The sequence below is a fragment of the Oncorhynchus clarkii genome, chromosome 21, assembly GCF_045791955.1.
Source record: "Oncorhynchus clarkii lewisi isolate Uvic-CL-2024 chromosome 21, UVic_Ocla_1.0, whole genome shotgun sequence".
Classification (NCBI taxonomy): domain Eukaryota; kingdom Metazoa; phylum Chordata; class Actinopteri; order Salmoniformes; family Salmonidae; genus Oncorhynchus; species Oncorhynchus clarkii.
The window spans coordinates 1,219,241-1,247,141 of NC_092167.1; the positions used below are offsets into that span (position 1 = coordinate 1,219,241).

General features: G+C 43.7%; 1 protein-coding gene across 3 annotated transcripts; it reads right to left on the reverse strand.

The window, feature by feature from the left end:
- Positions 1–5,486: 5,486 nt before the first annotated feature.
- LOC139379611 (NLR family CARD domain-containing protein 3-like) lies at positions 5,487–27,901 on the reverse strand. Of its 3 annotated transcripts, XR_011628396.1 has the most exons (13): positions 27,683–27,812; positions 27,170–27,249; positions 26,942–26,995; positions 24,010–24,248; positions 20,736–22,536; positions 19,910–20,083; positions 19,214–19,387; positions 18,923–19,093; positions 12,802–12,972; positions 10,526–10,699; positions 9,740–9,786; positions 6,323–7,266; positions 5,487–5,889 (listed from the first exon to the last, which is right to left on the reverse strand). XR_011628396.1 is itself a non-coding variant. In XM_071122407.1 (11 exons), exons 1-11 carry the CDS (start codon positions 27,178–27,180, stop codon positions 6,692–6,694), a joined length of 3,591 nt encoding a protein of 1,196 aa, XP_070978508.1. In that variant the 3' UTR covers positions 5,487–6,691. The 3 variants fall into 3 exon arrangements, 2 of the variants coding, with proteins under 2 accessions (XP_070978508.1, XP_070978509.1); XM_071122407.1 differs by lacking the exon at positions 27,683–27,812 and having other exon boundaries at positions 5,487–7,266; positions 27,170–27,180; XM_071122408.1 differs by lacking the exons at positions 12,802–12,972; positions 27,170–27,249 and having other exon boundaries at positions 5,487–7,266; positions 27,683–27,901.

Here is a 27,901-nt window from a genome sequence, read left to right on the forward strand (position 1 = left end):
CCCCTACCTGACAAGCCTCCAATCTAGTACTAAACCTTCCCCTACCTGACAAGCCTCCAATCTAGTACTAAACCTTCCCCCACCTGACAAGCCTCCAATCTAGTACTAAACCTTCCTCCACCTGACAAGCCTCCAATCTAGTACTAAGCCTTCCCCTACCTGCCAAGCCTCCAATCTAGTACTAAACCTTCCCCTACCTGACAAGCCTCCAATCTAGTAGTAAACCTTCCCCTACCTGACAAGCCTCCAATCTAGTACTAAACCTTCCCCTACCTGCCAAGCCTCCAATCTAGTACTAAACCTTCCCCCACCTGACAAGCCTCCAATCTAGTACTAAACCTTCCCCTACCTGACAAGCCTCCAATCTAGTACTAAACCTTCCACTACCTGACAAGCCTCCAATCTAGTAGTAAACCTTCCCCTACCTGACAAGCCTCCAATCTAGTACTAAACCTTCCCCCACCTGACAAGCCTCCAATCTAGTACTAAACCTGCTGCCACCTGACAAGCCTCCAATCTAGTACTAAACCTTCCCCTACCTGCCAAGCCTCCAATCTAGTACTAAACCTTCCCCTACCTGACAAGCCTCCAATCTAGTACTAAACCTTCCCCTACCTGACAAGCCTCCAATCTAGTAGTAAACCTTCCCCTAACTGACAAGCCTCCAATCTAGTACTAAACCTTCTGCCACTTGACAAGCCTCCAATCTAGTACTAAACCTTCCCCTACCTGACAAGCCTCCAATCTAGTACTAAACCTTCTGCCACTTGACAAGCCTCCAATCTAGTACTAAACCTTCCTCCACCTGACAAGCCTCCAATCTAGTACTAAACCTTCTGCCACCTGACAAGCCTCCAATCTAGTACTAAACCTTCCCCTACCTGACAAGCCTCCAATCTAGTACTAAACCTTCTGCCACCTGACAAGCCTCCAATCTAGTACTAAACCTTCCTCCACCTGACAAGCCTCCAATCTAGTACTAAACCTTCCTCCACCTGACAAGCCGCCAATCTAGTAGTAAACCTTCCTCCACCTGACAAGCCTCCAATCTAGTACTAAACCTTCCCCTACCTGACAAGCCTCCAATCTAGTACTAAACCTTCTGCCACCTGACAAGCCTCCAATCTAGTACTAAACCTTCCCCCACCTGACAAGCCTCCAATCTAGTACTAAACCTTCCCCTACCTGACAAGCCTCCAATCTAGTAGTAAACCTTCCTAAACCTGACAAGCCTCTAATCTAGTACTAAACCTTCCCCTACCCGACAAGCCTCCAATCTAGTACTAAACCTTCCTCCACCTGACAAGCCTCCAATCTAGTACTAAACCTTCTGCCACCTGACAAGCCTCCAATCTAGTACTAAACCTTCCCCTACCTGACAAGCCTCCAATCTAGTACTAAACCTTCCCCCACCTGACAAGCCTCCAATCTAGTACTAAACCTTCCCCCACCTGACAAGCCTCCAATCTAGTACTAAACCTTCCCCTACCTGACAAGCCTCCAATCTAGTACTAAACCTTCCCCTACCTGACAAGCCTCCAATCTAGTACTAAACCTTCCCCCACCTGACAAGCCTCCAATCTAGTACTAAACCTTCCTCCACCTGACAAGCCTCCAATCTAGTACTAAACCTTCCTCCACCTGACAAGCCTCCAATCTAGTACTAAACCTTCCCCTACCTGACAAGCCTCCAATCTAGTACTAAACCTTCCCCTACCTGCCAAGCCTCCAATCTAGTACTAAACCTTCCCCTACCTGACAAGCCTCCAATCTAGTAGTAAACCTTCCCCTACCTGACAAGCCTCCAATCTAGTACTAAACCTTCCCCTACCTGCCAAGCCTCCAATCTAGTACTAAACCTTCCCCCACCTGACAAGCCTCCAATCTAGTACTAAACCTTCCCCTACCTGACAAGCCTCCAATCTAGTACTAAACCTTCCACTACCTGACAAGCCTCCAATCTAGTAGTAAACCTTCCCCTACCTGACAAGCCTCCAATCTAGTACTAAACCTTCCCCCACCTGACAAGCCTCCAATCTAGTACTAAACCTGCTGCCACCTGACAAGCCTCCAATCTAGTACTAAACCTTCCCCTACCTGCCAAGCCTCCAATCTAGTACTAAACCTTCCCCTACCTGACAAGCCTCCAATCTAGTACTAAACCTTCCCCTACCTGACAAGCCTCCAATCTAGTAGTAAACCTTCCCCTACCTGACAAGCCTCCAATCTAGTACTAAACCTTCTGCCACTTGACAAGCCTCCAATCTAGTACTAAACCTTCCCCTACCTGACAAGCCTCCAATCTAGTACTAAACCTTCTGCCACTTGACAAGCCTCCAATCTAGTACTAAACCTTCCTCCACCTGACAAGCCTCCAATCTAGTACTAAACCTTCTGCCACCTGACAAGCCTCCAATCTAGTACTAAACCTTCCCCTACCTGACAAGCCTCCAATCTAGTACTAAACCTTCTGCCACCTGACAAGCCTCCAATCTAGTACTAAACCTTCCTCCACCTGACAAGCCTCCAATCTAGTACTAAACCTTCCTCCACCTGACAAGCCGCCAATCTAGTAGTAAACCTTCCTCCACCTGACAAGCCTCCAATCTAGTACTAAACCTTCCCCTACCTGACAAGCCTCCAATCTAGTACTAAACCTTCTGCCACCTGACAAGCCTCCAATCTAGTACTAAACCTTCCCCCACCTGACAAGCCTCCAATCTAGTACTAAACCTTCCCCTACCTGACAAGCCTCCAATCTAGTAGTAAACCTTCCTCCACCTGACAAGCCTCTAATCTAGTACTAAACCTTCCCCTACCCGACAAGCCTCCAATCTAGTACTAAACCTTCCTCCACCTGACAAGCCTCCAATCTAGTACTAAACCTTCTGCCACCTGACAAGCCTCCAATCTAGTACTAAACCTTCCCCTACCTGACAAGCCTCCAATCTAGTACTAAACCTTCCCCCACCTGACAAGCCTCCAATCTAGTACTAAACCTTCCCCCACCTGACAAGCCTCCAATCTAGTACTAAACCTTCCCCTACCTGACAAGCCTCCAATCTAGTACTAAACCTTCCCCTACCTGACAAGCCTCCAATCTAGTACTAAACCTTCCCCCACCTGACAAGCCTCCAATCTAGTACTAAACCTTCCCCCACCTGACAAGCCTCCAATCTAGTACTAAACCTTCTGCCACCTGACAAGCCTCCAATCTAGTACTAAACCTTTCCCCACCTGACAAGCCTCCAATCTAGTACTAAACCTTCCCCTACCTGACAAGCCTCCAATCTAGTACTAAACCTTCCTCCACCTGACAAGCCTCCAATCTAGTACTAAACCTGCCACCTGACGAGCCTCCAATCTAGTACTAAACCTTCCCCTACCTGACAAGCCTCCAATCTAGTACTAAACCTTCCCCTACCTGACAAGCCTCCAATCTAGTACTAAACCTTCCCCCACCTGACAAGCCTCCAATCTAGTACTAAACCTTCCCCCACCTGACAAGCCTCCAATCTAGTACTAAACCTTCCCCCACCTGACAAGCCTCCAATCTAGTACTTCTAGCTATAATGGCTTTCCCCTCCACAGTGATCTTAGTCTGGGTTGTCATGGCTTTCCCCTCCACAGTGATCTTAGTCTGGGTTGTCATGGCTTTCCCCTTCACAGTGATCTTAGTCTGGGTTGTCATGGCATTCCCCTCCACAGTGATCTTAGTCTGGGTTGTCATGGCTTTCCCCTTCACAGTGATCTTTGTGTTGGCTGTGAGAAGTATTAAATGTGTCCTGTTCTACTAGTGCTGAGGAATCCCCGGATTTGTTATCTCATATTAAAGACATGTATTTATGGCAACGTCATCACTTCTTAAATCATTGCAGAATCAGTAACTGTCTAGTTCTCCCTGAAGAAGGTGTCTCCTCTACTCCAATAGGCGCTGATGTTTTCTGCCTCCCCCTGCTGGTAAAAAGGTGCAATTACATTTTTCAGAATCATCATCCATCCACCAACACATACACCTGGTTCAAGCAAGGTAAATAACTTGCATAGAGACGTTATATTCAACTCCCCTTGGTAACATTTGAATTGGTCCACATTGCAGTTATTCCTTATTTACCACTAAAAAAACGAAATGATAAACATCAGAAAATAATTCCTGGCCCGAGGGATATCCGCTGAACAGAACATTAGGAACATCTTCCTATTATTGAGTTGCAAACCCTTTTTTGCCTTCAGAACAGCCTCAGTTTGTCGTGACGTGGACTCCACGAGGTGTCGGACCACGGGCCGGCATCCCTGTGCAACATGATCATTCCAATGCTTCACACAGTTGTCAAGTTGGCTGGATGTCCTTTTGGGGGGGTGGATCATTCCTGGCACCTACTACCATACTCCGTTTAAATATGTCGTCTTTCCCCATTCACCCTTTGAATGGTACACAATCCATGGTTTCAGTTGTCTCAAGGCTTAAAAATCCTTAACATGTCACTAGGCTACCTGCCTCTAACCACTAGGCTACCTGTCTCTAACCACTAGGCTCCCTGCCTCTAACCACTAGACTACCCTGCCTCTAACCACTAGGCTACCCTGCCTCTAACCACTAGGCTACCTGCCTCTAACCACTAGGCTACCTGTCTCTAACCACTAGGCTCCCTGCCTCTAACCACTAGACTACCCTGCCTCTAACCACTAGGCTACCCTGCCTCTAACCACTAGGCTACCCTGCCTCTAACCACTAGGCTACCCTGCCTCTAACCACTAGGCTACCCTGCCTCTAATCACTAGGCTACCCTTCCTCTAACCACTAGGCTACCCTGCCTCTAACCACTAGGCTACCCTGCCTCTAACCACTAGGCTACCCTGCCTCTAACCGCTAGACTACCCTGCCTCTAACCGCTAGGCCACCCTGCCTCTAACCGCTAGGCTACCCTTCCTCTAACCGCTAGGCTACCCTGCCTCTAACCGCTAGGCTACCCTGCCTCTAACCGCTAGGCTACCCTGCCTCTAACCGCTAGGCCACCCTGCCTCTAACCGCTAGGCCACCCTGCCTCTAACCGCTAGGCTACCCTGCCTCTAACCACTAGACTACCCTGCCTCTAACCACTCGGCTACCCTGCCTCTAACCACTAGGCTACCCTGCCTCTAACCACTAGGCTACCCTGCCTCTAACCACTAGGCTACCCTGCCTCTAACCACTAGGCTACCCTGCCTCTAACCACTAGGCTACCCTGCCTCTAACCACTAGGCTACCCTGCCTCTAACCACTAGGCTACCCTGCCTCTAACCACTAGGCTACCCTGCCTCTAACCGCTAGGCTACGCTGCCTCTAACCACTAGACTACCTGCCTCTAACCACTAGGCTACGCTGCCTCCCCATCTAACATTATACCTTTGTGTAACGGGCTAGTCCATAAACAACCTGTGATATATTATTATATCTACATTTCATTTGTAATTACAGGAACAAAAGTGAAGAAACTTTGGCCAAACTTCAGTTTTATTGCATTTATTCAAATACCATTTAAAACAATTCAAACTCTTTATTCCATCGTCTTCATTTCACACAGGTCAAATCTGTGACGTGTCATTTTGATTGGCTGACAGCCGTGATATATCAGACATTATAAACTGGGTGGTTGGAGCCCTGAATGCTGATTGGCTGACAGCCGTGATATATCAGACATTATAAACCGGGTGGTTGGAGCCCTGAATGCTTATTGGCTGACAGCCGTGATATATCAGACATTATAAACCGGGTGGTTGGAGCCCTGAATGCTGATTGGCTGACAGCTGTTATATATCAGACATTATAAACCGGGTGGTTGGAGCCCTGAATGCTGATTGGCTGACAGCCGTGATATATCAGACATTATAAACCGGGTGGTTGGAGCCCTGAATGCTGATTGGCTGACAGCCGTGATATATCAGACATTATAAACCGGGTGGTTGGAGCCCTGAATGCTGATTGGCTGACAGCTGTTATATATCAGACATTATAAACCGGGTGGTTGGAGCCCTGAATGCTGATTGGCTGACAGCCGTGATATATCAGACATTATAAACCGGGTGGTTGGAGCCCTGAATGCTGATTGGCTGACAGCCGTGATATATCAGACATTATAAACCGGGTGGTTGGAGCCCTGAATGCTGATTGGCTGACAGCCGTGATATATCAGACATTATAAACTGGGTGGTTGGAGCCCTGAATGCTGATTGGCTGACAGCCGTGATATATCAGACATTATAAACTGGGTGGTTGGAGCCCTGAATGCTGATTGGCTGACAGCCGTGATATATCAGACATTATAAACTGGGTGGTTGGAGCCCTGAATGCTGATTGGCTGACAACCGTGATATATCAGACCGGGTATGACAAAAACATGTATTTTTACAGCTCTAATTACATTAGTAACCCGTTTATAATAGCAATAAGGCACCTTTAGGGGGTTTGTGGTAATATGGCCAAGACAGGATTGAATGGCCAATATGACCACCTAGAATCAATACTAACTATCTATTTTACAACTGATACTACATCTAAATGATGTGTGGGAATAGGGGAATTATCAATGACTTAACACGCCATTTAAACCAGTCAAATCGCAGATTTCCCAGGGAGCCGTTTTCTAATTAAGCAATAAGGCCCGGGTGCTGTGATTACACGGCGTCTCCTTACTACCGAACAGGACCGCGATTAGAGGGAAACATCACGTTGTGTTTTTGACACAGGGGCCACCACCTGACACAGGGACACTGAGGAGTGACACCAAACAAACAGCCCTGGGTAGAGGGGCTCGGTAAATGTGGTGTAGAATGTGTGCAGGTGAGTCAGTGTATCAGAACAGACCTTGTAGAAAGACATCGTGCCGGCTGGCCAGTCCAGATACAGTCCTACTCTGTTGGACGGGGGGGAGGAGGGGGAAGGTATGGTAGTGAGCTTACTATTGATCCAGGCCATGTAACGGTCATCACAACAGACCAGACACCAGGCTTTGTCACTAGGTCCAAGCCCACTGTCATCACCCCTTCCTGACCGATTGATTCCTTTATATGTCACACCGATATGAGCTCCTCTCCCACTCCACTCTACCTCCCAGTAACAGCGCCCAGACAGACCCTCTGTACACAGCACCTGGTCGAAATCCTGAAATCTCTCCGGGTGATCCGGATACGGCTGCTCCTCTGTCCTCCATGTCACCGTTCTGTTCTCCTCAGACAGAGAGAGGTTTCTGCTTGCTGTGTTCGGGTCCAGTGAGAGCACACAGCCATCTGATGGGGGAGACCAGGACACAAATTACAAATCAACATCATATCACAATGATAATGTTTCTAGGTATTAAAGAGCCCCATCAGAATGGTAATGTGTCTAGGTATTAAAGAGCCCCATCAGAATGATAATGTTTCTAGGTATTAAAGAGCCCCATCAGAATGATAATGTTTCTAGGTATTAAAGAGCCCCATCAGAATGATAATGTGTCTAGGTATTAAAGAGCCCCATCAGAATGATTATGTTTCTAGGTGTTAAAGAGCCCCATCACAATGATAATGTTTCTAGGTATTAAAGAGCCCCATCAGAATGATAATGTTTCTAGGTGTTAAAGAGCCCCATCAGAATGATAATGTTTCTAGGTATTAAAGAGCCCCATCAGAATGATAATGTTTCTAGGTATTAAAGAGCCCCATCAGAATGATAATGTTTCTAGGTATTAAAGAGCCCCATCAGAATGATAATGTTTCTAGGTATTAAAGAGCCCCATCAGAATGATAGTGTTTCTAGGTATTAAAGAGCCCCATCAGAATGATAATGTTTCTAGGTATTAAAGAGCCCCATCAGAATGATAATGCTTCTAGGTGTTAAAGAGCCCCATCAGAATGATAATGTTTCTAGATATTAAAGAGCCCCATCAGAATGATAATGTTTCTAGGTATTAAAGAGCCCCATCAGAATGATAATGTTTGTAAGTAAGAGCCCCATCAGAATGATAATGTTTCTAGGTATTAAAGAGCCCCATCAGAATGATAATGTTTCTAGGTGTTAAAGAGCCCCACCAGAATGATAATGTTTCTAAGTATTAAAGAGCCCCATCAGAATGATAATGTTTCTAGGTATTAAAAGAGCCCCATAAGAATGATAATGCTTCTAGGTGTTAAAGAGCCCCATCAGAATGATAATGTTTCTAGGTATTAAAGAGCCCCATCAGAATGATAATGTTTCTAGGTATTAAAGAGCCCCATCAGAATGATAATGTTTCTAGGTATTAAAGAGCCCCATCAGAATGATAATGTTTCTAGGTATTAAAGAGCCCCATCAGAATGATAATGTTTCTAGGTATTAAAGAGCCCCATCAGAATGATAATGTTTCTAGGTGTTAAAGAGCCCCACCAGAATGATACTGTTTCTAAGTATTAAAGAGCCCCATCAGAATGATAATGTTTCTAGGTATTAAAAGAGCCCCATCAGAATGATAATGTTTCTAGGTGTTAAAGAGCCCCATCAGAATGATAATGTTTCTAAGTAAGAGCCCCATCAAAATGATAATGTTTCTAGGTATTAAAGAGCCCCATCAGAATGATAATGTTTCTAGGTATTAAAAGAGCCCCATCAGAATGATAATGTTTCTAGGTGTTAAAGAGCCCCATCAGAATGATAATGTTTCTAAGTAAGAGCCCCATCAAAATGATAATGTTTCTAGGTATTAAAGAGCCCCATCAGAATGATAATGTTTCTAGGTATTAAAGAGCCCCATCAGAATGATAATGTTTCTAGGTATTAAAGAGCCCCATCAGAATGATAATGTTTCTAGATATTAAAGAGCCCCATCAGAATGATAATGTTTCTAGATATTAAAGAGCCCCATCAGAATGATAATGTTTCTAGATATTAAAGAGCCCCATCAGAATGATAATGTTTCTAGATATTAAAGAGCCCCATCAGAATGATAATGCTTCTAGGTATTAAAGAGCCCCATCAGAATGATAATGTTTCTAGGTATTAAAGAGCCCCATCAGAATGATAATGTTTCTAGATATTAAAGAGCCCCATCAGAATGATAATGTTTCTAAGTAAGAGCCCCATCAAAATGATAATGTTTCTAGGTATTAAAGAGCCCCATCAGAATGATAATGTTTCTAGGTATTAAAGAGCCCCATCAGAATGATAATGTTTCTAGGTATTAAAGAGCCCCATCAGAATGATAATGTTTCTAGATATTAAAGAGCCCCATCAGAATGATAATGTTTCTAGATATTAAAGAGCCCCATCAGAATGATAATGTTTCTAGATATTAAAGAGCCCCATCAGAATGATAATGCTTCTAGGTATTAAAGCGCCCCATCAGAATGATAATGTTTCTAGGTATTAAAGAGCCCCATCAGAATGATAATGTTTCTAGATATTAAAGAGCCCCATCAGAATGATAATGTTTCTAGGTATTAAAGAGCCCCATCAGAATGATAATGTTTCTAGATATTAAAGAGCCCCATCAGAATGATAATGTTTCTAGATATTAAAGAGCCCCATCAGAATGATAATGCTTCTAGGTATTAACGAGCCAAGGGAAAAGGTCCAGTCAGATTTGTTGAATGATCATGTGTTATACTGTATGATCATCACCCCAATCAATAATCCCAACAGAGCGAGGTCCTGTTAGTGTAACCACACACACACACACAAACGCTCTTTCTTCGAGTCAACTTGAAATAAGACTAACAGGATTGTTTCTTCACAGCAGTCAACACTCACATTTTCTAAGCCCATGTTTTATTGTGTACTGTCCTCCATGTTCCACACTGTAGGGGGTAAGAAGAACAGACAGGCAACGTCCACACAAGGTCACCACATCACACCGTCCAGGTCGTGGTAAGTATGTTTGGCTTACAGTACATGTAATTATCATAACTAACCTGATAGGTCAGAATCATGTCTTACTGTACATGTAATTATCATAACTAACCTGATAGGTCAAGAAACATGTCTTACAGTGCATGTAATTATCATAACTAACCTGATAGGTCAGAAACATGTCGTACAGTACGCATACATTAGCATAACTAACCTGATAGGTCAGAATCATGTCTTACTGTACATGTAATTATCATAACTAACCTGATAGGTCAAGAAACATGTCTTACAGTGCATGTAATTATCATAACTAACCTGATAGGTCAGAAACATGTCGTACAGTACGCATACATTAGCATAACTAACCTGATAGGTCAGAAACATGTAATTATCATGTACCGTAAGACGTGTTTCTGACCTATCAGGTTAGTTATGCTAATTTATGTATACTGTAAGACATGTTTCTGAGCTATCAGGTTAGTTATGCTAATTTATGTGTAGTGTAAGACATGTTTCTGACCTATCAGGTTAGTTATGCTAATTTATGTGTACTGTAAGACATAACTAACCTGATAGGTCAGAAACATGTCTTACAGTACACATAAATTAGCATAACTAACCTGATAGGTCAGAAACATGTCTTACAGTATGTCACTCAACATGGACTGACATAAACCCTCTACGTACTTGAGTTTCTCCAGTCTGCAGTGTGGATCCTCCAGTCCAGCAGAGAGCAGTCTGACTCCCGAGTCTCCTAGGTGATTGTAGCTCAGATCCAGCTCTCGCAGGTGTGAAGGGTTTGACTTCAGAGCTGAGGCCAGAGAAGCACAGCCTTCATCTGTGACTTCACAGAATGACAACCTGCAGAGAGTTTTAACATGATTCTAAAAACACACAGCTATTCTATGGTGGTGAACATAGACTGGCTGTTGTATCCATGTGTACATATATTCATAATAGCATTACTGTGGTGTTATTTGCATAATATCTGCAATACAGCATCTGATTGGGAAGCACTGGCCTATGGCCAATCAGATGTTGTTTTGATGTTTGGCCATATGCCAGTGGCTCCCAAACTTCAATACGGCATCTGATTGGCCATATGCCAGTGGTTCCCAAACTTCAATACGGCATCTGATTGGCCATATGCCAGTGGCTCCCAAACTTCAATACGCCATCTGATTGGCCATATGCCAGTGGCTCCCAAACTTCAATACGGCATCTGATTGGCCATATGCCAGTGGCTCCCAAACTTCAATACGGCATCTGATTGGCCATATGCCAGTGGTTCCCAAACTTCAATATGGCATCTGATTGGCCATATGCCAGTGGCTCCCAAACTTCAATACGGCATCTGATTGGCCATATGCCAGTGGTTCCCAAACTTGGGGGTCGGGGGATGGGGTCCCCCTGATAAAATGTGTCATGTTTAAAACTGAATGTTCGTTCTCTTCAGATGGTTCTAGAATTCAACCTGTGAGTGTCACAATGCCCTCATGGCTTTCAGGACCTAAACTTAAAGACCGAGCGCAGTCACAATTCTGTGTTTCAGATCATATTGTACAACAGAGGTGTTTGATATCACATCGTACAACAGCCGATTTAAACTAAGAGTGTAAAACTGTGGAGAAAAAAAACGTGATCCGTGTTATTTCCTGATTGGTTGGTTGGTTGAAAATACAATGTACAACTGAACCCTTCTGATCAGCAGGTTGGCATGGGCGGGAGTTTGGGCTTTCCATTGTGACATCACCATGCGGGTAAAAATTGGTTAATAGGACCAATAACAAAAGAGAGTTTCTAAAAACCTCTCTGCCAATCACGGCGCCGTCATGTCATCGTTAATGTGTTGGCATGGGCGGGAGTTTGGGCTTTCCATTGTGACATCACCATGCGGGTAAAAATTGGTTAATAGGACCAATAACAAAAGAGAGTTTCTAAAAACCTCTCTGCCAATCACGGCGCCGTCATGTCATCGTTAATGTGTTGGCATGGGCGGGAGTTTGGGCTTTCCATTGTGACATCACCATGCGGGTAAAAATTGGTTAATAGGACCAATAACAAAAGAGAGTTTCTAAAAACCTCTCTGCCAATCACGGCGCCGTCATGTCATCGTTAATGTGTTGGCATGGGCGGGAGTTTGGGCTTTCCATTGTGACATCACCATGCGGGGAAAATTGGTTAATAGGACCAATAACAAAAGAGAGTTTCTAAAAACCTCCCTGCCAATCACGGCGCTGTCATGTCATCGTTAATGTGTTGGCATGGGCGGGAGTTTGGGCTTTCCATTGTGACATCACCATGCGGGGAAAATTGGTTAATAGGACCAATAACAAAAGAGAGTTTCTAAAAACCTCTCTGCCAATCACGGCGCCGTCATGTCATCGTTAATGTGTTGGCATGGGCGGGAGTTTGGGCTTTCCATTGTGACATCACCATGCGGGGAAAATTGGTTAATAGGACCAATAACAAAAGAGAGTTTCTAAAAACCTCCCTGCCAATCACGGCGCTGTCATGTCATCGTTAATGTGTTGGCATGGGCGGGAGTTTGGGCTTTCCATTGTGACATCACCATGCGGGGAAAATTGGTTAATAGGACCAATAACAAAAGAGAGTTTCTAAAAACCTCCCTGCCAATCACGGCGCTGTCATGTCATCGTTAATGTGTTGCTCTCCTTTTGTTGCTCGTAATGTGAAGACAGGTCAAGTCAACGTGGCCTTCGTCAAGCTACACCATTCATAGTTATTGGACTCACATGTAGACAAACTAGATCGGCACAACAATTACAATATTTGATATGAAATTATCACAGCGTTGCTTGTAAAATGAAATCAAAAATAGAGTTTAAAAAGTAACAGCTCCATAAGTGTCAGTCAAGACACAGTCAGATTTATATCTGAGTTTGTTCATTAACAAACAGATGTGGGGAACTGTTATCACCTAAATACAGAGGAAAACTGACCTCAGAGTCTCCAGTTTACATGGTGAATCCCCCCGTCCAGCAAAGAGCAGCTTCACTCCTGAATCCAGCAGGTCATTGTTACTCAGATCCAGCTCTCTCAGGTGTGAGGAGGAACTGAGAGCCGAGGCCAACACTTCACAAGATGCTTCCGTGAGTTTACAGCCAGAGAGACTGCAGATACAGAGGCAATACATGAGGTTTCCTCTGAGTTTCACAGCAGTTGATGGTAAATTACAAACTCTGAAGATAAAACCTGTTGGATTACTGAAAACAAAGTCATTCAACCGGCAAACGAGCCTTTTACACTTTGTAGAATGTCTTTCATGTCGTTATTACAGATGTCCTGATCACTCCGTCGTCGTAGAGAATGTTCCCGCACGGCAGGAAATGGAAACTTGTAATGAATTCAAGGTTTTAAAAAGGCTTTTAAAGTTTGTATCTTCCACTTTAAAAACGTCAGACTTGATTTGCCCTAACGAAGATTTTAAAAAGTATCAAGCCCTACAAAAACATCCATTAATTATAATCCACATAATAATTTCCTTTTTCTGTAGGGAAAAACATTTGCGGTGAGAAGTTGGTCAAATTAAGACAGCACATCTGTATGTGTTGGGATCGCTTGAGGAACATCGACTTGAGTGAATATGACTGCAGTGTTACCTAGGGAATATGAATACAGTGTTACCTAGGGAATATGAATGCAGTGTTGCCTAGGGAATATGACTGCAGTGTTACCTGGGGAATATGACTGCAGTGTTGCCTAGGGAATATGACTGCAGTGTTGCCTAGGGAATATGAATGCAAAGTTACCTAGGGAATATGACTGCAGTGTTACCTAGGGAATATGACTGCAGTGTTACCTGGGGAATATGACTGCAGTGTTACCTAGGGAATATGAATGCAGTGTTACCTAGGGAATATGAATGCAGTGTTGCCTAGGGAATATGACTGCAGTGTTACCTAGGGAATATGACTGCAGTGTTACCTGGGGAATATGACTGCAGTGTTACCTGGGGAATATGACTGCAGTGTTACCTAGGGAATATGACTGCAGTGTTACCTAGGGAATATGACTGCAGTGTTGCCTAGGGAATATGACTGCAGTGTTACCTGGGGAATATGACTGCAGTGTTACCTAGGGAATATGACTGCAGTGTTACCTAGGGAATATGACTGCAGTGTTGTCTAGGGAATATGACTGCAGTGTTACCTGGGGAATATGACTGCAGTGTTACCTAGGGAATATGACTGCAGTGTTACCTAGGGAATATGACTGCAGTGTTGCCTAGGGAATATGACTGCAGTGTTGCCTAGGGAATATGAATGCAGTGTTACCTAGGGAATATGACTGCAGTGTTGCCTAGGGAATATGACTGCAGTGTTGCCTAGGGAATATGAATGCAGTGTTGCCTAGGGAATATGAATGCAGTGTTGCCTAGGGAATATGAATGCAGTGTTACCTAGGGAATATGACTGCAGTGTTACCTAGGGAATATGACTGCAGTGTTACCTAGGGAATATGACTGCAGTGTTACCTAGGGAATATGACTGCAGTGTTACCTAGGGAATATGACTGCAGTGTTGCCTAGGGAATATGACTGCAGTGTTGCCTAGGGAATATGACTGCAGTGTTGCCTAGGGAATATGACTGCAGTGTTACCTAGGGAATATGAATGCAGTGTTACCTAGGGAATATGAATGCAGTGTTACCTAGGGAATATGAATGCAGTGTTACCTAGGGAATATGACTGCAGTGTTACCTAGGGAATATGAATGCAGTGTTACCTAGGGAATATGAATGCAGTGTTACCTAGGGAATATGACTGCAGTGTTGCCTAGGGAATATGACTGCAGTGTTGCCTAGGGAATATGACTGCAGTGTTACCTAGGGAATATGACTGCAGTGTTGCCTAGGGAATATGACTGCAGTGTTGCCTAGGGAATATGAATGCAGTGTTGCCTAGGGAATATGAATGCAGTGTTACCTAGGGAATATGACTGCAGTGTTACCTAGGGAATATGACTGCAGTGTTGCCAAGGGAATATGACTGCAGTGTTGCCTAGGGAATATGACTGCAGTGTTGCCTAGGGAATATGACTGCAGTGTTGCCTAGGGAATATGACTGCAGTGTTGCCTAGGGAATATGACTGCAGTGTTGCCTAGGGAATATGACTGCAGTGTTACCTAGGGAATATGACTGCAGTGTTGCCTAGGGAATATGAATGCAGTGTTACCTAGGGAATATGACTGCAGTGTTACCTAGGGAATATGAAAGCAGTGTTGTCTAGGGAATATGACTGCAGTGTTACCAAGGGAATATGACTGCAGTGTTACCTAGGGAATATGACTGCAGTGTTACCTAGGGAATATGACTGCAGTGTTACCTAGGGAATATGAAAGCAGTGTTGTCTAGGGAATATGACTGCAGTGTTACCAAGGGAATATGACTGCAGTGTTGTCTAGGGAATATGACTGCAGTGTTGCTTAGGGAATATGACTGCAGTGCTACCTAGGGAATATGACTGCAGTGTTACCTAGGGAATATGACTGCAGTGTTACCTAGGGAATATGAATGCAGTGTTGTTGCCTAGGGAATATGACTGCAGTGCTACCTAGGGAATATGACTGCAGTGTTACCTAGGGAATATGACTGCAGTGTTACCTAGGGAATATGAATGCGGTGTTGTTGCCTAGGGAATATGACTGCAGTGTTACCTAGGGAATATGAATGCAGTGTTGCCTAGGGAATATGACTGCAGTGTTGCCTAGGGAATATGACTGCAGTGTTGCCTAGGGAATATGACTGCAGTGTTGCCTAGGGAATATGACTGCAGTGTTGCCTAGGGAATATGACTGCAGTGTTACCTAGGGAATATGACTGCAGTGTTACCTAGGGAATATGACTGCAGTGTTACCTAGGGAATATGACTGCAGTGTTACCTAGGGAATATGACTGCAGTGTTACCTAGGGAATATGAATGCAGTGTTACCTAGGGAATATGAATGCAGTGTTACCTAGGGAATATGACTGCAGTGTTACCTAGGGAATATGACTGCAGTGTTACCAAGGGAATATGAATGCAGTGTTGCCTAGGGAATATGACTGCAGTGTTACCTAGGGAATATGACTGCAGTGTTACCTAGGGAATATGACTGCAGTGTTGCCTAGGGAATATGAATGCAGTGTTGCCTAGGGAATATGACTGCAGTGTTGTTGCCTAGGGAATATGACTGCAGTGTTGCCTAGGGAATATGAATGCAGTGTTGCCTAGGGAATATGACTGCAGTGTTACCTAGGGAATATGACTGCAGTGTTGCCTAGGGAATATGACTGCAGTGTTGCCTAGGGAATATGACTGCAGTGTTACCAAGGGAATATGAATGCAGTGTTGCCTAGGGAATATGACTGCAGTGTTACCTAGGGAATATGACTGCAGTGTTACCAAGGGAATATGAATGCAGTGTTGCCTAGGGAATATGACTGCAGTGTTACCTAGGGAATATGACTGCAGTGTTACCAAGGGAATATGAATGCAGTGTTACCTAGGGAATATGACTGCAGTGTTACCTAGGGAATATGACTGCAGTGTTACCTAGGGAATATGACTGCAGTGTTGCCTAGGGAATATGACTGCAGTGTTACCTAGGGAATATGACTGCAGTGTTGCCTAGGGAATATGACTGCAGTGTTGCCTAGGGAATATGACTGCAGTGTTACCTAGGGAATATGACTGCAGTGTTACCTAGGGAATATGACTGCAGTGTTACCTAGGGAATATGACTGCAGTGTTACCTAGGGAATATGACTGCAGTGTTACCTAGGGAATATGACTGCAGTGTTACCTAGGGAATATGACTGCAGTGTTACCTAGGGAATATGACTGCAGTGTTACCTAGGGAATATGACTGCAGTGTTACCTAGGGAATATGACTGCAGTGTTGCCTAGGGAATATGACTGCAGTGTTACCTAGGGAATATGACTGCAGTGTTGCCTAGGGAATATGACTGCAGTGTTGCCTAGGGAATATGACTGCAGTGTTACCTAGGGAATATGACTGCAGTGTTACCTAGGGAATATGACTGCAGTGTTACCTAGGGAATATGACTGCAGTGTTACCTAGGGAATATGACTGCAGTGTTACCTAGGGAATATGACTGCAGTGTTACCTAGGGAATATGACTGCAGTGTTACCTAGGGAATATGACTGCAGTGTTACCTAGGGAATATGACTGCAGTGTTACCTAGGGAATATGACTGCAGTGTTACCTAGGGAATATGACTGCAGTGTTACCTAGGGAATATGACTGCAGTGTTGCCTAGGGAATATGACTGCAGTGTTACCTAGGGAATATGACTGCAGTGTTACCTAGGGAATATGAATGCAGTGTTACCTAGGGAATATGACTGCAGTGTTACCTAGGGAATATGAATGCAGTGTTGCCTAGGGAATATGACTGCAGTGTTGCCTAGGGAATATGACTGCAGTGTTGCCTAGGGAATATGACTGCAGTGTTGCCTAGGGAATATGACTGCAGTGTTACCTAGGGAATATGACTGCAGTGTTACCTAGGGAATATGAATGCAGTGTTGCCTAGGGAATATGACTGCAGTGTTACCTAGGGAATATGACTGCAGTGTTGCCTAGGGAATATGACTGCAGTGTTGCCTAGGGAATATGACTGCAGTGTTACCTAGGGAATATGACTGCAGTGTTATCTAGGGAATATGAATGCAGTGTTACCTAGGGAATATCATTGTTTTCAAGTGAGGTACACTGCATTTTCTAGTGTCCATTTGGGGTCATGTGCAGACAGAGTTTGGTCCTACACCCTGTCATATGCTAATGAGGTCCTGTGGGAACCTTTTTTAAATGTGATTTCTATGGATCCTCACTTAGCTGCTTGCTACCTCGTATTTTTTTTTTAATTTTTTTTTATTTTACCTTTATTTAACCAGGTAGGCAAGTTGAGAACAAGTTCTCATTTACAATTGCGACCTGGCCAAGATAAAGCAAAGCAGTTCGACAGATACAACAACACAGAGTTACACATGGAGTAAAACAAACATACAGTCAATAATAACGTATAAACAAGTCTATATACAATGTGAGCAAATGAGGTGAGAAGGGAGGCAAAAAAGGCCTTGGTGGCAAGGTAAATACAATATAGCAAGTAAAACACTGGAATGGTAGTTTTGCAATGGAAGAATGTGCAAAGTAGAAATAAAAATAATGGGGTGCAAAGGAGCAAAATAAATAAATAAATTAAATACAGTTGGAAAAGAGGTAGTTGATAGGGCTAAATTATAGGTGGGCTATGTACAGGTGCAGTAATCTGTGAGCTGCTATGACAGTTGGTGCTTAAAGCTAGTGAGGGAGATAAGTGTTTCCAGTTTCAGAGATCTTTGTAGTTCGTTCCAGTCATTGGCAGCAGAGAACTGGAAGGAGAGGCGGCCAAAGAAAGAATTGGTTTTGGGGGTGACTAGAGAGATATACCTGCTGGAGCGTGTGCTACAGGTGGGAGATGCTATGGTGACCAGCGAGCTGAGATAAGGGGGGACTTTACCTAGCAGGGTCTTGTAGATGACATGGAGCCAGTGGGTTTGGCGACGAGTATGAAGCGAGGGCCAGCCAACGAGAGCGTACAGGTCGCAATGGTGGGTAGTATATGGGGCTTTGGTGACAAAACGGATTGCACTGTGATAGACTGCATCCAATTTGTTGAGTAGGGTATTGGAGGCTATTTTGTAAATTACATCGCCAAAGTCGAGGATTGGTAGGATGGTCAGTTTTACAAGGGTATGTTTGAAGCCAATTCTAGATTTAACTTTGGATTGGAGATGTTTGTATGTTGCTTGTAAATGTGAAGACACGTCAAGTCAACAAATCAACATGCCTTTATAAAGTTAAAACTATTCATAGTTTTCGGACTCACGTTTTACCAAACTAGATTGAACAACAATTACAATATTTGTCAAAAATGTCCAAGTTTAAAAAGGACCAGCTTCATAAGTGTCAGTCAAGAGACAGTGAGGTGTTGGATATATTGAGTTTAATGCCGAGTTTGTTAACAAACAGATGTGGGGAACTGTTATCACCTAAATACAGAGGAAAACTGACCTCAGAATCTCCAGTTTACATGGTGAATCCCCCCGTCCAGCAAAGAGCAGCTTCACTCCTGAATCCAGCAGGTCATTGTTACTCAGATCCAGCTCTCTCAGGTGTGAGGAGGAACTGAGAGCCGAGGCCAACACTTCACAAGATGCTTCCGTGAGTTTACAGCCAGAGAGACTGCAGATACAGAGGCAATACATTTCCTCTGAGTTTCACAGCAGTTGATGGTAAATTACAAACTCTGAAGATAAAACCTGTTGGATTACTCAAAACAAACAATCCAACCGTATTACTGACCTTAGGATCTCCAGTCTCCAGAATGAATCTTCTAATCCAGGAGAGACATGTTGCACCATTGAGTCTCCTAGATGATTGTCACTCAGGTCCAGCTCTCTCAGGTGGTTGGGGTTTGACCTCAGAGCTGAGACCAGGGCAGCACAGCCTTCTTCTGTAACTCCACAGCCTGATAGCCTGCAGGGTCATTCCATATGAAAATCAATCAATATAGCCTGCAGGGTCATTCCATATGAAAATCAATCAATATAGCCTGCAGGGTCATTCCATATGAAAATCAATCAATATAGCCTGCAGGGTCATTCCATATGAAAATCAATCAATATAGCCTGCAGGGTCATTCCATATGAAAATTAATCAATATAGCCTGCAGGGTCATTCCATATGAAAATCAATCAATATAGCCTGCAGGGTCATTCCATATGAAATCAATCAAAATAGCCTGCAGGGTAATTCCATATGAAATCAATCAAAATTGGCTGTTTTTGTCCTCTACCTTTTAGTTGAACAAAAATGTCCAATCATGTACAGTACACCTGTTAGAGACCCATTTTAGACGCCCCCCCCCCATTCTAACATGAGACACCCATATCCTCTCATCACTGATAAAGATGGAAAATTGATTTTGATACCATTCTACATCTTATAAAAACAGTTTTCTCAAACTGTGGATCACTGAACAAGAAGTGGGGTACTGACTTCAGAGTCTCCAGTTTACAGTGGGGATTCCCCAGTCCAGCAGAGAGCAGCTTCACTCCTGAATCGTTCAGGTCATTGTTACTCATGTCCAGCTCTCTCAGGTTTGAGGGGTTTGAGCTGAGAGCAGAGAGCAACAGTTCACACGATGCTTCTATGAGTTGACAGTCAGCAAGTCTGCAAATACAGAGCGGATACATGAGAGAAAGGTTGTATTAAATGTTAGTGTAAGTTTAGCTTTCCCTGCTAGTGTAAACCTGTGTTACTTTTGAATGTCATAGTGAAGTTGATAATACCAGTATGGCGCTATAGTAAAATTGTGCGCCGGCCCTTTAAGGGTTGCCAGTTGTCAAACAGTTGGCACCAGTTCTTAATTATACTATGGCTGGTCCTGTATCAGGCGCGCGTCCTGTGTCAGGCGCGCGTCCTCTGTCAGGCGCGCGTCCTGTGTCAGGCGCGTCCTGTTTTACTTACAGAATAATTCATGTGAGATGTTTTGTGACCCTGTTTGGAGTTACTGTTTAGTAATATGGAACTCTGTTACTAAGTTAATTGTGGACACCTGTACAATTATACCCTATACCTTTCTGGACAGGGATCCAGCTATATTTGAGTATCTACAGTAACAGTAACATGTACACGATCACCTGTCATAAGTACAGGTGTGCACCATTAATACACGACTCAATACTTTTTATGATCAATTTCTATTTAAAAAAAAAAGAAGCTTTTGTTTATTATTTGAAAAGAAAATCTAGTCAGCCAGTGAAAGATACTGCTATACTTACCAGGATAGTGTGATGTGAGTGATATTTCCCAGAATACTTACAGAGCCTTCCTGCAGACTCTCACAGCTGGAAGCAGTCTCCTACGACCCTCCTGCGAGGTCTTGTATTTCTTCAGGTCAAACGCCTCCAGAACCTCGTCTGATATCTGCAGCATGTAGGCCAACGCTGAACAGTACGTAAGAGGCAGGTTTTTGGATCTTTTCTCTGACCTCGTGTATTTCTCGATTTCCTGCTGTACTGAATGGGTTTTCATCTCTATCAGACAGTGGAAGAGATTGATGCACCTCTCGGGGGACATGTCGGCATTCTGCATCATCTTCAGGGATCGGATCGTTTTCTTGACGCTCTCTGGACTGCTTTCTGTCTGTGTCACCAGACCTCGTAGGAGTTTCTGATTGGACGCCAGTGACATGCCATGAAGGAAGCGGACGACAAGGTCCAGATGTCCAGTCTTACTCTCCAAGGCTTTATTCGCGGTACTCTTCAGCAGCTCATGTAAGGTTCTCTCTTCAGACGTGACTCTAGTCGCCTGGAGGAAAGGCTTCAGTTCATCCATGTTCTTGGTTGTGTAACAATGGTACACGTAGACAGCGGAGAGAAACTCCTGAACGCTCAGATGAACAAAGCAGTACACCACTCTCTGAAACAACACAGACTCTTCTTTAAAGACTTGTGTGCACACGCCCGAGTACACCGAGGCTTCTTTGATATCAATGCCACACTCTTTCAGGTCTTCTTCATAGAACACGAGATTTCCCTTCTCCAGATGTTCAAACGCCAGCTTCCCCAACTTCAGAAGAGCTTCCTTATCAGACTCCAGGAGCTCCTGTTGATCCATTTCGTCTTTTCCATGACACTTCTGGTTCTTCGGGCTGGTGTGAAGGAGCACGAAGTGTGTGAACGTCTCAGTCAGAGTCTTGGGCATCTCTCGTCTCTCATCTGTCCTCGACATGTGTTCAAGGACGGTTGCAGAAATCCAACAGAAAACTGGCATGTGACACATGACGTGGAGGCTCCTTGATGTCTTTATGTGGGAGATGATTCTGTTGGCCAGGTCCTCATCATCACGGAATCTTTTCCTGAAGTACTCCTCCTTCTGTTGGTCGTTGAACCCTCGTACCTCTGTCACCTGGTCGACACACTCAGAGGGGATCTGATTGGTTGCTGCTGGTCGGGAGGTTATCCAGAGGAGAGCCGAGGGAAGCAGATTCCCCTTGATGAGGTTTGTCAGCAGAACATCTACAGACGATGTCTGTGTGACATCAGACATCATTTTGTTGCACTGAAAATCCAATGGAATTCTGCTTTCATCCAACCCATCCAAGATGAACATAGCTTTACAGGCAGCGAGTTTCTCTGCATTGACTATATCTAGTTCTGGGTGGAAGTCATGGAGAAGTCTCAGAAGACTGTACTGGAGATCTTTGATCAAGTTCAGCTCCCGGAAAGGAAGCACAAATATGATCTCCACATCTTGGTTTGCCTTCCCTTCAGCCCAGTCGAGGATGAACGTCTGCACAGAGACTGTTTTTCCGATGCCAGCGATGCCCTTCGTCAGCACAGTTCTGATGCTTCTCTCCTGGCCAGCTAAGGGTTTAAAGAGGTCATTGCAGTGGATTGCCGTGTCACGCGAGGTCGGTGTCCTGCATGCCGTCTCTAGCTGCCACATCTCATGTTCATCGTTAACCCCTTCACTCTCTCCCTCTGTGATGTACAGCTCTGTGTAAATCCTGTTGAGGGAGGTTTGACTCCCTGCTTTTACCAGGCCTTCTATCACACATTCATACCTCCTCTTCAGACTGTCTTTATGGTTTACTATAGCTCTCTGCAGGCTGACATCCGCTGAAAGAGAAGAATAGAATTAGTTGAGAATTTTCATGTGTATCTCGCCTTGCCACATTCACTTGTAATTCCTGTGTATCTCGCCTTGCCACATTCACTTGTAATTCCTGTGTATCTCGCCTTGCCACATTCACTTGTAATTCCTGTGTATCTCGCCTTGCCACATTCACTTGTATTCCTGTGTATCTCGCCTTGCCACATTCACTTGTATTCCTGTGTATCTCGCCTTGCCACATTCACTTGTATTCCTGTGTATCTCGCCTTGCCACATTCACTTGTATTCCTGTGTATCTCGCCTTGCCACATTCACTTGTATTCCTGTGTATCTCGCCTTGCCACATTCACTTGTATTCCTGTGTATCTCGCCTTGCCACATTCACTTGTATTCCTGTGTATCTCGCCTTGCCACATTCACTTGTATTCCTGTGTATCTCGCCTTGCCACATTCACTTGTATTCCTGTGTATCTCGCCTTGCCACATTCACTTGTAATTCCTGTGTATCTCGCCTTGCCACATTCACTTGTATTCCTGTGTATCTCGCCTTGCCACATTCACTTGTATTCCTGTGTATCTCGCCTTGCCACATTCACTTGTATTCCTGTGTATCTCGCCTTGCCACATTCACTTGTATATTCCTATGTATCTCGCCTTGCCACATTCACTTGTAATTCCTGTGTATCTCGCCTTGCCACATTCACTTGTATTCCTGTGTATCTCGCCTTGCCACATTCACTTGTAATTCCTGTGTATCTCGCCTTGCCACATTCACTTGTATTCCCGTGTATCTCGCCTTGCCACATTCACTTGTATTCCCGTGTATCTCGCCTTGCCACATTCACTTGTAATTCCTGTGTATCTCGCCTTGCCACATGCTGGAAGACTAGAAGATCTAACATTTGAAAATACAAAGGGCCGAGTGTACAGGTACCAGGTGAATCCAGGTGAAAGCTATGATCCCTTATTGATGTCACCTGTTAAATCCACTTTAAAAATCAGTGTAGATGAAGAGGAGAAGACAAGTTAAAGAAGTATTTTACGCTTTCTACACCTTGTAGAGTCAACATGGGACCAGCATCCCCGTGGAACGCTTTCTACACCTTGTAGAGTCAACATGGGACCAGCATCCCTGTGGAACGCTTTCTACACCTTGTAGAGTCAACATGGGACCAGCATCCCTGCTGAACGCTTTCTACACCTTGTAGAGTCAACATGGGACCAGCATCCCTGTGGAACGCTTTCTACACCTTGTAGAGTCAACATGGGACCAGCATCCCTGTGGAACGCTTTCTACACCTTGTAGAGTCAACATGGAACCAGCATCCCCGTGGAACGCTTTCTACACCTTGTGGAGTCAACATGGACCAGCATCCCTGCTGAACGCTTTCAACACCTTGCAAAAGCCCAATATTTTGTCCAGTCAGTGTACATGGTTTGGTCCAATGAAACATGAGCTTAATGAGCAAAAGTCTTACTGTTTTCAGAGCCTCTCGCTTCATCGTTGGGTTCAGCCCGTTGCAGTAGAACTGGACGTGTCCTGAACCTCTTTCTACACCGAGGACAGCCATAGTGTCCTGACGGAGCAGGCTGCTCCCAGTGTCTGGTGATGCACCGTCTGCAGAACCTGTGTCCACAGGTGATAGAGACCGGATCTGTCAGCACCTGCTCACACACTGCACACCTGGACTGATCCTCTGACAGAGGAGACCATCCACTACACACACACACACACACACACACACACACACACACACACACACACACGTAGATGTTAATACTGCTACTTGTGCGGAAACAGAGAAAATATAGGACATAACTCCACACACACACACACACACACACACACACACACCACTGCTGTGTTATTCGTACTTCTCTCTCTCTGCTCAGACTATCCACTTTATCACCTGAACACAGCCGGCACATTCTACATAGTGTATTTCATAGTACTCTGTATATCTTTCTACATAGTGTATTTCATAGTACTCTGTATATCATTCTACATAGTATATTTCATAGTACTCTGTATATCATTCTACATAGTGTATTTCATAGTACTCTGTATATCATTCTACATAGTGTATTTCATAGTACTCTGTATATCATTCTACATAGTGTATTTCATAGTACTCTGTATATCTTTCTACAGTGTATTTCATAGTACTCTGTATATCTTTCTACATAGTGTATTTCATAGTACTCTGTATATCTTTCTACATAGTGTATTTCATAGTACTCTGTATATCATTCTACATAGTGTATTTCATAGTACTCTGTATATCATTCTACATAGTGTATTTCATAGTACTCTGTATATCATTCTACATAGTGTATTTTATAGTACTCTGTATATCATTCTACACATCTTCGTGCTTTATTACTATTTGACTGTCCATTTATCCACAGTGTTTGACCGTCTATTCATCCACAGTGTTTGACCGTCTATTTGTCGACACAGTGTTTGACCGTCTATTTGTCGACACAGTGTTTGACCGTCTATTTGTCGACACAGTGTTTGACCGTCTATTTGTCCACACAGTGTTTGACTGTCTATTTATCCACACAGTGTTTGACTGTCTATTTATCCACACAGTGTTTGACTGTCTATTTATCCACACAGTGTTTGACTGTCTATTTATCCACACAGTGTTTGACTGTCTATTTATCCACACAGTGTTTGACTGTCTATTTATCCACACAGTGTTTGACTGTCTATTTATCCACACAGTGTTTGACTGTCTATTTATCCACACAGTGTTTGACTGTCTATTTATCCACACAGTGTTTGACTGTCTATTTATCCACACAGTGTTTGACTGTCTATTTATCCACACAGTGTTTGACTGTCTATTTATCCACACAGTGTTTGACTGTCTATTCATCCACACAGTGTTTGACTGTCTATTCATCCACACAGTGTTTGACTGTCTATTCATCCACACAGTGTTTGACTGTCTATTCATCCACAGTGTTTGACTGTCTATTCATCCACAGTGTTTGACTGTCTATTCATCCACAGTGTTTGACTGTCTATTCATCCACAGTGTTTGACTGTCTATTCATCCACAGTGTTTGACTGTCTATTCATCCACAGTGTTTGACTGTCTATTTATCCACAGTGTTTGACTGTCTATTCATCCACAGTGTTTGACTGTCTATTCGTCCACAGTGTTTGACTGTCTATTCGTCCACAGTGTTTGACTGTCTATTCGTCCACAGTGTTTGACTGTCTATTCGTCCACAGTGTTGGACTGTCTATTCGTCCACAGTGTTGGACTGTCTATTCATCCACAGTGTTGGACTGTCTATTTATCCACAGTGTTGGACTGTCTATTTATCCACAGTGTTTGACTGTCTATTTATCCACAGTGTTGGACTGTCTATTTATCCACAGTGTTTGACTGTCTATTTATCCACAGTGTTTGACTGTCTATCCACAGTGTTTGACTGTCTATTTATCCACAGTGTTTGACTGTCTATCCACAGTGTTTGACTGTCTATTTATCCACAGTGTTTGTTTTTACCTCCTTACTGACTTATTGTTCCAATATTATTAGTATTATTGATCACAGTTGAGAGGAAGCATTTCATTGTACTGTTTACACCCTGCTATATTCTGTACACACACACACACACACACACACACACACACAGTACTGTGAAGTTGAAAGTTTGATTGTAATAGTTCAGAAAGTTCAGTAATGTTTGTAGTCATACTGTATGTGAATCAGGACATAGTAGTAGTAGTAGCAGTAGTAGTGGTTGTAGTAGTAGTAATAGTTGTAGTAGTAGTAGTAGTAGTGGTGGTTGTAGTAGTAGTAGTAGTAGTAGTAGTAGTAGTAGTAGTGGTGGTTGTAGTAGTAGCAGTAGAAGTAGTAGTAGTAGCAGTAGAAGTAGTAGTAGTAGCAGTAGAAGTAGTAGTAGTAGAAGTAGTAGTGGTTGTAGTAGCAGTAGTAGTGGTTGTAGTAGCAGTAATAGTGGTTGTAGTAGTAGTAGCAGTAGTGGTTGTAGTAGTAGTAGTAGTTGTAGTAGTAGTAGTAGTAGTAGTGGTGGTTGTAGTAGTAGCAGTAGAAGTAGTAGTAGTAGCAGTAGAAGTAGTAGTAGTAGTGGTAGTAGTAGTGGTAGTGGTAGTACTAGTAGTGGTTGTATTAGTAGTAGTAGTAGTAGTAGTAGTAGCAGTAGTAGCGGTAGTAGTAGTAGTGGTTGTTGTAGTAGTAGCAGTAGTGGTTGTTGTAGTAGTAGCAGTAGTGGTTGTTGTAGTAGTAGCAGTAGTGGTTGTTGTAGTAGTAGCAGTAGTAGTGGTGGTGCCAGTGATTTTGGCCCAGGGATGTTTGTAGTCACACAGTATCAAACATGAGGTCTCATTTACTCGTAGTTCAGATATGGAGGTAAAAATGTTCATCTCACCTGTTAGCTTCCGTGTCAAGTTCCCCTGAGAGACTCATTTTAGAGCACTGACCCCTAAACAGAGATCCAGCATAGTGGTTAACACAGTGACAGCTCAGTATTGAATGAGAATTATTCTCTATTATTCATAACGTTCTCTTAGAAATCAAACATTTACTAAACTGACACATCCAAATAGTCTGGTGATTTAAATCACGTGTACATGTAGTCATGACTGCTAATTATCACCTCTTCTCCATTCCTCCATTGAATTGGATCCGCGGTAACCTCGGTGTTTAGGCGGTGTCAGAGGTGTAGCTGCTTTGTAGCTGTCAAATCAACAAGCGTCTCCACATGTTATACCTATCGCCGGCATTGTCATTGGATGTGCAGAGTTGCATTTATATAAATCCCACGCATTCGTTTTTCAAGTTCGAACACTGTCGTCCGTGATGTAATCTACACCTCGATTAGGTTGATATAAATCCTTATTGTTAAGTTTAACAACAAATTTTTTTTAACGAGAGTCATTTCTATACTTGTTCTGAACTTCTAACGCAGGATGGGTGCGTTCTCTCGTTTCTGGGTTGGGCAAAATCTGGGAATTATATATCCGGTCTAACGCGTGTGCAATGGTCCAGCTGTTCTATATCCGGTCTAAATCGTGTGTAGTATGGTCCATTTGTAGCATAGTCCATTTGTGGTATGGTCTTTTCTCAACAGAAATGTCGTGGACCAAGAGCAAAACCTGTTGTAACGTACCTCGGTTCGAATCCGAGAAGGGGAAAAAGCAGCAATATCTACAGCCTGGCACTCTGAAGTCAACCCGGGCTGGTCTTGGTTATTCTAGCTCGACTTCCGTTTCCACTGCCGCAATATTATTAACAATGTCATGTTGCTTTCTAGCCAATGTGACTGTGCTGTTAGCTTCGCTAATGTTGAAACTGTTGAAAATCCTTTGGCTACAACTAGAAAGATGTT

Bases quoted from the DNA above. Each gene is read 5' to 3' on its own strand.
- LOC139379611 (XM_071122407.1), bottom strand. The intron at 19,094-19,213 runs GTCAGTAATACG...CTGTATCTGCAG, and splicing joins TGGAGACTGGAGATCCTAAG to TCTCTCTGGCTGTAAACTCA. The intron at 9,787-10,525 runs GTACGTAGAGGG...TACCCCCTACAG, and splicing joins TGCAGACTGGAGAAACTCAA to TGTGGAACATGGAGGACAGT.